General features: G+C 45.2%; 1 protein-coding gene across 1 annotated transcript in view; it reads right to left on the bottom strand.

Annotated features, from left to right (window-relative positions):
- radx (RPA1 related single stranded DNA binding protein) overlaps window positions 1-13,303 on the bottom strand; it is a 61,880-nt gene extending 48,577 nt beyond the window's left edge. The window contains exons 1-4 of the mRNA XM_067997293.1: window positions 13,217-13,303; window positions 10,091-10,730; window positions 4,200-4,342; window positions 1,142-1,334 (exon numbers count right to left, since the gene is read on the bottom strand). Of these exons, the coding sequence (XP_067853394.1) occupies window positions 1,142-1,334; window positions 4,200-4,342; window positions 10,091-10,727 (973 nt within the window). The 5' untranslated portion in view covers window positions 10,728-10,730; window positions 13,217-13,303. The remainder of the gene's footprint in view (window positions 1-1,141; window positions 1,335-4,199; window positions 4,343-10,090; window positions 10,731-13,216) is intronic.
- Between the last annotated feature and the right edge of the window lie 678 nt (window positions 13,304-13,981).

The following is a 13,981-nucleotide window of genomic DNA, read 5'->3' on the forward strand; positions in this document are numbered from 1 at the left end:
AGTGGGACTTGAACCAACAACCAACTGACTCAGAGGCGAGAGTGCTACCAATTCAGCTAAGGCTGACGCCAACGTAATCCCACGCTCTTACTGGAGAGAATACTGTAGCCCGATTCTTCAGCCCACACTCTCTGTGAGCAAAGCTCTCTATAGGGAGTTTGCAATCATAGAATTACCCCTATAGAGAGGCAGAAATATCCCGGGAAATCACACTGTGCCAATATCAGCGTGCAGATTCTTATCAAGTTGATACAAAACTCCTCCGTCTGCTTTAATATTTGTTTCAAACGGGATAATAAAAGAGCAGACAAAGGAATTTACACTAACACATCAAGTGTTCAAATGTTAAAATTGCAGAGCTATGGAGAAAGAGTGGGGGAGTGGGACTAACTGGATATCTCTTTCAAAGAGCCGGCATAGGCACGATGGGCCGAATGGCCTCCTTCTGTGGTGTAAAATTCGATGATTCGATTCTATAAGAATCCATACAACCTAATTCAAGGCAATAGGTAAACTCAGATAAGAAAATAAATGGGTTAAAAAAAGAGGAAAATTCAGTGGAAATTTAAGAGGAACTCAGATGAATAAATCAAGAAGAAAACTATTTAATGGTACAGCGAATGAGCAGTGAAGTGGCATGATGAGCCAAATGGACTCATTGTGTGCTGAAGTTTCAGAGATCCTACAGAGGAGAGACAGGCAGACAGGCTGAGGGAGATTAAGCAAGAGAGAGACAATGAATGAGAAAGAGAAAAAGAAAGAGGGAAAGAGAAAAGGAGAAAGATAAAGGAAACAGAAAGAATATGAGGATGATACACAAGGATTAGAGATAGAGAAATATTAAGCAGAAAAAGAGAAATAGAAGGAGAAAAGTTTTAAAAGAAAGACAGATTTGGCTGGATAGATACAGAGAAGGGTAGAGAGAGAGAGAGAGAGAAACAGATAGCAGGATAAAGAAAAAAGATAGAAATAATCGAGGCCATGTTAGGATACCAGTGAGCATTGAAGCTGATTGAGTGACCAGCGCAGTGTAGCTGGGGTCACAGAGTGAACATTATAGGATATCTATGCAGCATAACAATAGACATTAACACTCAACGACTCACTGTACTATCAATAATACTGAATGTAGCACTCTCACCTGCGGTTCTAAAACTCTTCATCTGTGGGTCACATGGAGTGGCCCAGGTTCTCCTCTGGTAACTCTGTTTCATCGAATAGTGCTGCAGCAGAAGCACTGTGCCAATGTGTAGGGACTGGTACCAGTCAGGGCACAAGGAGTTCCACAGGACGAGCGGCATCATACCAGATTGATCTGCGACTTCAAGATAGGCCTGCAGCAAGGGCCAAAATAAAGTCTGACACACGGTTGCAGCACGCAGGCCAGAAAGTACATCACCACCTCTATAGCAGGCATTCATCACCCCTAACCATTGAACAACACAAAGACAGAGCTTAGTCACAACTCCGCTGAGACTAAAGCTTAAAACTGAGGTCACTCATCTCCAGGGGAGAGAAAAAAAACACTGGGTTGCTAACAAGGAATCCAAAAGGTAGAATCATAGACTGGTTACTGCATAGGAAGCCATTCGGCCTATCGAGCCCGTGCCGGCTATTTGGAAGAGCAATCCAGTTAGTCCCATTCCCCCACTCTTTCTCCTTAGCCCTGCAAAATTGTTCCCTTCAAGTATTTATGCAATTCCTTTTTCAAAGCCACGATTGAATCTGCTTCCACCACCCTTTCAGGCAGCGGATTCCAGATCATAACTAGTTATGGCGTAAAAAAGTTTTTCCTCATGTCGCCTTTGGTCCTTTCGCCAATCACCTTAAATCTGTGTCCTCTGGTTCTCGGCCCTTCCACCAATGGGAACGGTTTCTCTTTATTTACTTTATCTAAACTCTTCATGATTTTGAACACTTCTATCAAATCTCCTCTCAACCTTCTCTGTTCCAAGGAGAATAACCCCAGCTTCTCCAGTCTGTCCACTCATACCTGGAACCATTCTAGTAAATCCTTCCTACACCCTCTCTCAGGCCTTCACATCCTTCCTAAAGTGCAGTGCCCAGAATTGGACACAATACTCCAGCTGTGGCCGAACCAGAGTTTTATAATGGTTCAACATAACTTCCTTGCTTTTGTACTCTATTCCTCTATTTATAAAGCCCGGGATCCTGTATGCTCTTTTAACTGCTTTCTCAACCTGATTTGCCATCTTCAAAGATTTGTGTACATATACCCCCGGGTCTCTCTGTTCCTGCACCATTTAGTTTATATTGTCTCTCCTCATTCTTCCTGCCAAAATGCATTACTTCGCACTTCTCTGTGTTAAATTTTATCTGCCATGTGTCCGCCCATTCCACCAGCCTGTCTATATCCTCTTGAAGTCTATTACTATCCTCCTCACTGTTCACTACAATGTTCCAAATTTTGTGTTATCTGCAAATTTTGAAATTGTACCCTGTACACCCAAGTCCAAGTCATTAATATATATCAAAAAAAGCAGTGGTCCTAATACCAACCCCTGGGGAATACCACTGTACACCTCCCTCCAGTCTGAAAAACAACCATTCACCACTACTCTCTGTTTCCTGTCACTTAGCCAATTTCGTATCCATGCTGCCACTGCCCCTTTTATTCCATGGGCTACAAATTTTGCTGACAAGCCTATTATGTGGCACTTTATTAAATGCCTTTTGAAAATCCATATACACATCAACCGCACTACCCTCATCAACCCTCTCTGTTACCTCATCAAAAAACTCAATCAAGTTAGTTAAACATGATTTTCCTTTAACAAATCCGTGCTGGCTTTCCTTTATTAATCCACACTTGTCCAAGTGACTGCTAATTTTGTCCTGGATTATTATTTCTAAAAGCTTCCCCACCACCGAGGTTAAACTGACTGGCCTGTAGTTGCTAGGTTTATCCTTACACCCTTTTTTGAACAAGGGTGTAATATTTGCAATTCTCCAGTCCTCTGGCACCATCCCCATATCTAAGGAGGATTGGAAAATTATGGCCAGCACCTCTGTAATTTCCACCCTTACTTCCCTCAGCATCCGAGGATGCATCCCATCCGGACCTGGTGACTTATCTACTTAAAGTGCAGCCAGCCTTTCTCGTACCTCCTCTTTATCAATTTTTAGCTCATCCAGTATCTCAACTACCTCCTCTTTTACTGAGACTCTGGCAGCATCTTCTTCCTTGGTAAAGGCAGATGCAAAGTACTCATTTAAATTAATCTTTTGGGATGAGGATCAATTTCTCCCACATAATCGTTTTGAAGATAAATTAAAAACAAATCATTGAGATTAATGCCTGAAGAGTTATAGCACTTAGATTTAATGGCATTGATATTAATCCCCCCATGAGGGACGGGTTAAAAAGTGAAATGTGGGGAATGCCACCCCAACCCGCCACGCACGCACCCGCTGCCATTTTTACACCTGCATATAGTGGGGAGTCCGAGTGTCCCGCCGTGGAGAGGCTGGTCGCATAATAACATATTCAAATCAGGCTCCTACAGTGCAATTGGGAGTCCAATTTGAAATTTACTGATGCTGCACAGGTTTTCCAGGTTTCGGAAAACTCGGCAGTGAAACGGAGGCGGGAGCTGCCGGCTCCCCAAGGTAAGTGCTTGTTTTGGCATTCCTTGTGGGCCATGAGGAGCAGGAGAACTGCCCCCCACCCCGGACCCCTCGAGGAAGCCTTCGGCCTACCCCAGCCCCAATTGCCCGCCTCGCCCCAAAGCTCCGATCTCCAGCATCCCTCCCGATTGCAAGCCCCCCACCCCCCCGCACCGATTGCCGCCCTCCTCCCCCACCCCCGAGTGCCAGGGACCGTCCCCAAGGGTCCCCGTCGGCGGCCTTCTGCCATTGGTGTTCCCTCCCTCCCACCGGCCAGGCTGTCCATCTGGTCGACTGCCGGGTGGGAGGCGGAGCTACACGATGCAAATGAAGCCTTGCTGTCAAGGTCGGCAGGACCTCCCCGTCTTGCCAGGTTCATCTGCCGTTTTAGACCTGTCCCGCACCCTCCTCTAAATATCGGTGCCATTGTCTCCTTTAAATGAATTGCACTCACTAACTGTAACGTTGACGGCTGTGCACTGCTGGAATTTTGGTGCAAATCCTGAAAGTTCTGGATCAGGATTCCGAAGTCTTTAGAACACTGGGAAGGGAATAGTTCAGAGGTCACTGACCTGATAAGGAAAGTCCATCTTCATTCCAGGCCTTCCATAATAGCGTAACCTGGACTTGTGCATTACTCGTACCAGAAGACGTGGAAATTCGACTTTAGATCTCCAGGTCCTTGCCAAGCCGTGTAAAGAAATGAGCCCAAAAGCTGTCAGAAAAGAATGAGAATGAAACATTAATTTTTTAATAAGGAGAAACAAGATCACAGGAATCCTGCTTTGCAATATTTACAGCGAACAGTTCTGAAATTACTTGCACAGGTATCAGTTGATCAAAGAGAGTCAGCATGGATTTGTGAAGGGTTGACTAATCTAGGTGAATTTTTTGAGGTTACCAGCATGGTGGATAGGGGAGTGTCTATGGATGTTGTCTATATGGAGTTCCAGAAGGCATTTGAGAAGATTCCACAGAAGAAATTATTCGCAAAAATGGGAGTGCACGGAATTGGAGGTAACCTTGTGACGTAGGTTGGTAATTGGCTGGGAGGTAGGAGAGAGAGGCCCCGATATTAGCAGGGAGGCGGGTTGGCAGCGGGGGGGTGGGGGTGGTGATTGGGCGCGTAGCAAACCTGCATGAACCACACTTACAGTTTCAGACGCGATCGCACGTTGATTGATAGTGGTTAACGTCCTCTCCGGGTTTTGCACCCGGCAGCTAGTCTGATTGACAGGCTGGCTGCCATCAGGAGCGGCAACTGTGGGGTGGGGTGGGCGAAGAGAGAGAGCGAGACGCCATCCGGCACTGGAACAGAAAACCTGGGGGGGGGGGGCGGGGGGGGAGAGATCAGGGGGGAGACTGGGGGGGAGAGATCGGGGGGACATCGGTGGGGGGGGTGCATAGTGGGACATCGGAGCGGGAGACATCGGACATCGGAGCAGGTTTCAAAGGTGGGTGCATTTAGTGTTTTCACTTCATTGCATGTTTTTTTATTTAATTTATTTAGTTTCTTTCTCCCTGACCCGGCCCTTCATGCCTGGTTTCACCGGGCGTGATTCAGAGGTGGTGGGCAAGGCTCCCAGGTAAGTTTAAATCTTTCTAATCACTTACTCTGTCACAGGTAAAGTGCCTTAAGTTTCTCAATGAGGTACATTTGGCTTTTTAACTGTCGCCCGCCGGCTTTAATTGCCGTTGGGATTTCCGGTTTTCGGGTCACCCGCGTGCACACAGGTGGATCCCTGGGAAACTCGGAAGCCAGCGGGTTGGAGCTGGCTTCCAAACCCTAACGGTGCGATTTCAGAACCCCCCACCTCCTAAAATCACCCCCAGAGAGTCTAAAGGGTTATCGAAAAGGGTTCATTCTCTGGTTGGTGTGATGAGACAAGTGGTGTTCCCCAGGGATCTGTACTGGGGCCTTCGCTTTTCAACATATATATAAATGACTTGGATGAAGGAATAGAGAGGTGTATATCCAAGTTTGCAGATGACACTAAGTTAGGAGGTACAGTAAGGGGGCAGAAAATTACAAAAGAACATAGAAAGACTAAGTGAGTGAGCAAAACTATGGCAGATGGAGTTCAATGTGGGGAAGTGTGAGGTCTGAGGAAGACAAATTGGAATATTTTCTTAATAGTGAGAGACTAGGAGCTGTGGAGGAGCAAAAGGAATTAGGTGTCCATGTAGACAAATCACTAAAAACTAGTTCTCAAGTACAAAAAACAATCAAAAAGGTTAATGGAATGTTGGCCTTTACCTCAAGGGGGCCAGTATTCCAAAGCGATGAAGTGATGCTTCAGTTGTACAGAGCCTTGGTCAGATCCCATCTGGAATACTGCATTCAGTTTAGGGCACTGAGCCTCAGGAAAGTTATATTGCCCTTGGAAGGGGTACAGCACAGAATCACAAGAATGATATCAGTGCTTTAAGTGATAAATTAGAAGGAGTGGTTGCATAAACTTGGCTTGTATTCCATTGAGTTGAGATAGTTGAGGGAAGATCTAATCGAGGTATTTAAAATGATTAAGGATAGGGTGGATATGGAGAAACTATTTCCTCTGATGGGGGAATCCAGATCAAGAGGACATGATTTAAAATTAGAGCTAGGCCATTTAGCAGTGAAATCAGGAAGCAATTTTCACATAAAGCATTGTAGAAATCTGGACTCTCTCCCCCAAAAGAGTGTGGATGCTGGGCATCAATTGAAATTTTCAAGACTAAGATCGACAGATGAATGTCAGGTAAGGATATCAAGGGATACGGAACAAATGCGGGTAAATGGAGTTGAGGTACAGATCAGCCATGGTCTGACTGAATGGTAGAACAGGCTCGAAGGGCTGAATGGCCTACTCCTGTTCCTATGTGGACAGTGCCATCTCCTAGAACTCATTTTTAATCGCCTTCAGCTTTAGAGAGGAATTTCCCAGAATTCTTCCCCCCACCCCCGAATTGGCCGAGAGTTTTTCTTTATATCTGATTTTCTGCCTCTACCAGGAGATTCTATGGCCGCTGGCATTTAGGGAGTATAGGGTGTTGTGGTTCTTAGCTACAACATGGCCAAACGCCACAGGCTCGATGGACCAACTGTTCATTTTTGTCTGCCTTTTCAGCCATTTGTATGGCTATCAAGGGCTTTGGGATGTCTAGAGGTTGAATGAATGACATTATATAAATTCAAGTTCATTCTTTCTTTTGTGTACTGCTGAAGCCTTCCTGACAAACCCAGCAGGGACTATGTGGTTAGAAGCAAGCAACCAAACCCAAAGCATCATAGGCTACAATCGAATAAGAATAATGAACACCTGCATGTACAATAGTGAAGACCCGTGGACCAACTGAGGGAGTCAGGCACTCAGGTACATTTTTGTCTGGGTGGCATTACATATTTACATATTCAAGGGGCCTAACGCCCATTTTAGGCGGCTGCCTGGGACACCAGGAATTTAGCAGTGGACCCAATGCATGCACAGATTGGGTGCAGGCAGTCCCGCTGCTAAATTGGTATGCTTTGCACCCGTTTTGTGCTTGAAAAATGGATGCAATGCATACCAATTTCTACCCACTGTCTCATTTTTAGATAGGGAAAACCTCACGGGTAGGAGGAAAATCAATATAACATGATACACATGTACAGCACACATATTGTATGCGTGTGCTCATTACCATCAATCAATGTGAGATGACTGTCACTTTTTGGCAGCCAGTGTCAGCGTCAAGTGCTCCCAGGTCAGATGCAGAATAAAGTTCTTTCTCCTCTGCCTCAACCCCAAGCCCGACCTTACAACACGACTCCTAAATGTAGCATTAAATGCCCGAGAAACCATCCATGAAGGCACCTCCTACTATGAGGCCCATCGCATTGCTGATGCTGAATGTAAAGGGCAGCTGAGGAAATCTCACTCGAAAAAAAAAATCAAGATTCCCAACCTGGTGTATCCAGGACCCACTGTTCAATCAGCGGACACTCATTCCCAGCGTCAGTCATTAAACAACTCAGCGCAGAAAGTGAGATGATATTTTGATTGTCTCCTTCAATATCGAAGGACAAACAGCAGCAGCGACACTTAAATGTACCATTAACCTTTCTACGGTCTCCCTGAGTACCAGTCACTCCCGCATTATAGGCAAAGATTCGTGATGTTCACAAGCAAGAAATCCTACAAGTTCACTTGATCCCACATAATCAAAATAGAACTTGACTTATCCCATCACCGTAAACCAGTGGGTCTGAACATAAACAGACCAAATTTCAGAATGTGAGGCCCAAAACATTGGTTATAAATCCTGAAAAACCATGTATTAACAGCAGAATTTCATTGTTTCAGTCACTGTAAAACAAGCCAAGCTCTGTTTTATTACATGAACTCCCAAGATATTTACCAATGATTTGGAGAGCAAATTCTGCAATTTAGCCTATTTTACAGTGGCCCTGCTAATGGATTGTGGATCAGCACTTCCAACAGTGCAGCGCTCCCTCATTGCTGCACTGGGAACGTCAGCCTGGATTACGTGCTCAAGTCTCTGGAGTGGGACTTAAAACCACAACCTTCTCACTCAGAGGCGAAAGTGCTATCACTGAGCCAAGGCTGATGCCAGTAGTTTTAATCACTGCAGTACTGCCCCCCACTCCTGTCAAGTGTCTTTTTACTGAAAGTCTTTTTTGTGTTTTCACTGCACCTCACTGGGATTATGTTGTGTGCAGGGGTGTGTTTGTGAGCATTTTTGTGTGTGTGTGTGTGTGCGCGCGCAAGTAGAGAGAGAGAGAGAGAGATAGACAAAATAGGAGGTGCGGGGGGGAGTTTGGAGCAGTCAGTCACCTGCATTTTATTTCATTGTTTAATGGTGCATTTATACTACAGCTAGAAGTCTGAGACAGGAGCTGTGGTATCGGCTACAACCAAACAGTAACGAACTATACTGCCTGGCTCCGATCGCAGTTCTGCTGGCCAGGAGAGGGCTCGAGGCATGCGTACTTATACTGCACCCAACAGCTAAAATGTGAATGTTTTCAGAGTGGGGGCAGGAGTGTCCACCATCTCTGGACTTGTACCTCAATAAGTGTCGACCGTGGCTCAGAGGGTAGCTCTCTCGCCTGAGTCACTCGGTTGTGGGTTCAAGTCCCGCTCCAGAGACCTGTGCACATAATCTAGTCTGACATGTCAGTGCAATACTAAGGGAGCGCTGGACTATCAGAGGTGCCGTCTTTCAGATGAGACCTTAAGCCGAGGCCCCGTCTGCCCACTCAGGTGGACATAAAAGATCCCATTGCACTATTTTGCAGGAGAGCAGGGGCGTTCTCCCCGATGGCTTGGCCAATATTTATCCCTCAACCTTGCTTGCGGGGCTCAAATTGGCTGCCACGTTTCCTACATTACAACAATGACTACATTTCAAAAAGTACTTCTTTGGGACACCCTGAGAGTGTGAAAGGCCCAATATAAATGCAAGTCTTTCTTTCAACACTTAAATCAACTCCAGTTAAGTTCAAATAGGACCCTAATACAGGCCTAATTATACTCCATGTTGTGTCAAACCCAAGGGGTGGGAGACTGCCTCCTCTAGAGTACCTCCTATCGCTTCCCTCAGCCGTTAGGTTAAGCCTCAGTGCCAGAGTTATAATGCTGTTATAACACTAATGCTGCTAAGAAGGAGAACCTGTTTTGCAGTGATGCTAGAATTTCAGGATAAACGCACCCTAATACATTAATGTGAAGGCAAGGGAGGAAAGTGCTGTGCAGAGAATCAGGAGGCTGGTGCCCTGCTGCTAGTATAGTTTTTTCCCCATCTCACATTGAGAGGGATAAAACAACTGTTCTAGATGCTACATGAAGAAACTGACACAAATTTTCTCGTGCCTCAATAAGTGTCGGCCTTGGTTCATTGGTAGCACGTTCACCTCTGAGTCAGAAGGTCTTGGGTTCAAGCCCCCACTCCTGACACTTCAGTACTGAGGGGATGCTGCACTGTCTCTTGGATGAGACATTAAATTGAGGCCCTGTCTGCCTGGTCTGGTGGACGCAAGAGATCTGACGGCACTATACGAAGAGCAGTGTGCAGGCCAACATTTATCCCTCAATGCTGTTGGCAAAATTGGCTGCGGCATTTGCCAAACATTACAACAGTGGCTGCACTTCAAAAGTACACCACCGGCTGTGAACTGTTTTGGGACATCCTATCAACATGAAAATACAAATTCTTTCTTTTCACTGAAAATATTTCACAGAAGCCATAAAATTTCCTGGTCAACCAGCAGAATAACTCCCAATGTTGTCCAATTGCCTGCTGCACCTGTTCATGGGAATCTTCAGCAGTGTCACTCTTATCAAACCTGGGCACACATGCACACCGACAGCATCAGAAAGGTAAGAAATCCCAATTCTTCTATCGATTATATAAAGGATAAGTTGTTCCACAACATTACATACCTCAAGCTTCCAGTCAAAGCGTACCAAGCCGGACTCACCTTCAAACGCTACCTTTGGGGCAGGTGGTCTCTTTGCATTCCATTCTCCGCCATGGGGGTCGTTATTATTCCACAAGGGTAAATAATGGGCCCTGCCGCCTTTTAACGGGGTGTTTGGCTGCAAAGTCCTCAGAAGATCCCTTCCTCTCTGGGACGCGGTCAGGCCGAGGAGGGGCACAGTGGCCAGGTCGGGGACGTTCAACCCAGGAGCGTGCTCGCTGGCCCCCAACTCTAGCCCCTCAATCTGCAGAAAGCAGTGGTTTAACCTCTTCTCGTCATATACCAGGCTGCAGCGGGTGATGCGGATCTCACATCCAGCTCTCAGGCAGTTCCCGTGTACCAGGGAGTTCAGGTCAGGGGCCAGGTGACACTTCACCTGGCATACGCGATCAGTCACAGTCACATCGTAAAAGTAAGAGGAAGCTGACCCGGAGCCGCTATTGTTTCCAAGATCTCCCAAGTATCGCTGGACGGCCAAAACCACCACAAAGTCAGTGGCGTCGGGAAGGACTGACCTCAAGGCGATGGAGGTTGTGAGCTGGCGGAAGAGGCTTGAAATGATGGAGCCGTTCCTTTGTTCTGCAACAGGATCAAGGCTAGTACTGGGGGGAGAACGGTCGTAAAATTCAGCTGTCATCACCTAAACAGCAAGAAAGGATCCAGTATTTAATAGCCAGTGTAACTCACATCCTGTATACTAGAATTGTAATAGGATGGGAATAGTCACTGCAACTCACACTGTGCAGTGGGATGGTAATGTTATTGTAACTTACACACTGTGCAATAGATTGTAATGTTATTGTAACTCACACACTGTGCAATAGATGGTAATGTTATTGTAACTCACACACTGTGTAATAGGATGGTAATGTTACTGTAACTCTCACTGCAATAGGATGGAAATGTCACACTAACTCACACATTGCAGTAGGATGGAAATGTTATTGTAACATACAATGCAGTAGGATGGTAATGTCACTGTAACTCACACACTGCAGTAGGATGGTAATGTCACACTAACACACACTGTGCAGTAGGATGGTAATGTCACTGTAACTCACACACTGTGCAGTAGGATGGTAATGTCACTGTAACTCACACACTGTGCAGTAGGATGGTAATGTCACTGTAACTCACACTGCAGTAGGATGGAAATGTCACTGTAACTCACACTGCAGTAGGATGGTAATGTCACTGTAACTCACACCTGTGCAGTAGGATGGTAATGTCACTGTAACTCACACACTGCAGTAGGATGGTAATGTCACTGTAACTCACACACTGTGCAGTAGGATGGTAATGTCACTGTAACTCACACACTGCAGTAGGATGGTAATGTCACTGTAACTCACACACTGTGCAGTAGGATGGTAATGTCACTGTAACTCACACACTGCAGTAGGATGGTAATGTCACTGTAACTCACACACTGTGCAGTAGGATGGTAATGTCACTGTAACTCACACACTGTGCAGTAGAATCATAGAATGGCTAAAGCACAGGAGGCAGCCATTCGGCCCATTGAGCCCGTGCTGGCTCTTTATAAGAGCATCCAGTTAGTCCCATTCCCCTGCTCTTTCTCCTTAGCCCTGCAATTTTTTTCCCTTCAAGTATTTATCCAATTCCTTTTGCAAAGCCACGATTGAATCTGCTTCCACCACCCTTTCAGGCAGCAGATTCCAGATCATAGCTACTCACGGCGTAAAAAGATTTTTCCTCATGTCGCCTTAGGTTCTTTTGCCAATCACCTTAAATCTGTGTCCTCTGGTTCTTGACCCCCTCGGCCAATAGGAACTGTTTCTCTTTATTTACTTTATCTATACCCTTCATGATTTTGAACACTTCTATCAAATCTCCTCTCAATCTTCTCTGCTCTAAGAAGAACAACCCCCGATTCTCCAGTCTATCCACGTAACTGAAGTCCCTCATCCCTGGAACCATTCAAGTAATTTTTTTCTGCACCCTCTCTAAGGCCTTCACATCCTTCCGATCGTGCGGTACCCAGATTTGGACACATTACTCCAGTTGTGGCCGAATCAGTGTTTTATAAAGGTTCAACATAACTTCCTTGCTTTTGCACTCTTTGCCTCTATTTCTAAGGCCCAGGATCCCGTATGCTTTTTTAACCGCTTTCTCAACCTGCCCTGCTACCTTCAAAGATTTGTGCACATACACCCCCTTTAGAATTGAACAATTTAGTTCATATTGCCTCTCCTCACTCTTCCTGCCAAAATGTAACACACACTATGCAGTAGGATGGAAATGTTAGTTACTATTCGATGCTGAGAGGCTGTTTCACCTGACTGGAGAGTTTAGAACTAGGAGTCATGGTCTCAAGATAAGGGATCAACCATTTAGGACCGAGATGTGGAAATATTTCTTCACTCAGAGGGTTGTGACTCTTTGGAATTCTCTACCTCAGAGGGCTGTGGATGCTCAGTCATTGAGTATGTTCAAGACTGAGAGCAATAGATTTTTGGACTCTAGGGGAATCAAGGGATACGGAGATCAGGCAGGAAAGTGGAGTTGGAGTGGAAGATCAGCCATGATCTTATTGAATGGCAAAGCAGGTCATATGGCCTACTCCTGCTCCTATTTCTTATGTTCTTATGTTAACTCATTGTGCAGTAGGATGGTAATATTACTGTAACTCACACTGTGCAGTAGGATGATGTTATTGTAACTCACACTCTGTGTAGTAGAATTGTAATGTTACTGTAACTCACACTCTGTGCAGTAGAATTGTAATGTTATTGTAACTCACACTCTGTGCAGTAGAATTGTAATGTTATTGTAACTCACACACTGTGTAGAATTGTAATGTTATTGTAACTCACACTCTGTGCAGTAGAATTGTAATGTTACTGTAACTCACACTCTGTGTAGAATTGTAATGTTATTGTAACTCACACACTGTGTAGAATTGTAATGTTATTGTAACTCACACACTGTGTAGAATTGTAATGTTATTGTAACTCACACTCTGTGCAGTAGAATTGTAATGTTACTGTAACTCACACTCTGTGTAGAATTGTAATGTTATTGTAACTCACACTCTGTGTAGAATTGTAATGTTATTGTAACTCACACTCTGTGCAGTAGAATTGTAATGTTATTGCAACTCACAGTCTGTGCAGCAGTTCCTCCCTATCAGTCACTCCTGTCACTGCCTTCATTTGTTTAACGTCTAAATTACTGCATTTGATTTTGATTGAACGCCGGAAAAGTAAAAAGAACCAATAGCAACCTGTTTTACTAAAAGGAACCGGTGGGAGCCAATAGCCGCACCAAATCGCAAGTTTCAAATCGCTCAGACGTTGAACGTAACAAAATGAGCGAAGTTACATTAAAGGGGCCATTCCTTAAAGGGATGGCGGGGAGAGTGAAATGAAATAGTGTCGGCGGCTTAATTTTTTAACAAAGAAAACTATTACATTGGCTGACTGTTAACCAACGGATTATATCGCATCTGACCTCAGAAAATTGCTACCTTCCCCGTTGCATTTTTCTAGATTAAAATGTAACGAATGGTTTACATGTCCCGCAACAACGTGTTCAGTGTTGAGCTGGGTTACAGTGTTACTCTCACTCAGACGGTCTGCCCCGGGAATCCGCTCTGTCTCTGGCGAAATTGGGAGTTGACTTTCAGCGAAAAGTGTCAGCTGAATACAACGTTTCGTTTGACTTGAATTAAATGCAACTGAAGGATTGACTTGCTTTGCTGCAACCCAGTGAGCTGGAATAGACAGGCTGGTTCGTGCGCAGGCGAAAACGTGGCGATCTGGGAAACAAGCCGAAAACGGACCAGAAACAAAAGCTCCAACCCTGCTCAAACTGTAGATATAACTCAGCTTCCCGTCACTTAGATCAGAGGTACAAAAACACAAGCTT

The sequence above is a fragment of the Heptranchias perlo genome, chromosome 15, assembly GCF_035084215.1.
Source record: "Heptranchias perlo isolate sHepPer1 chromosome 15, sHepPer1.hap1, whole genome shotgun sequence".
Classification (NCBI taxonomy): domain Eukaryota; kingdom Metazoa; phylum Chordata; class Chondrichthyes; order Hexanchiformes; family Hexanchidae; genus Heptranchias; species Heptranchias perlo.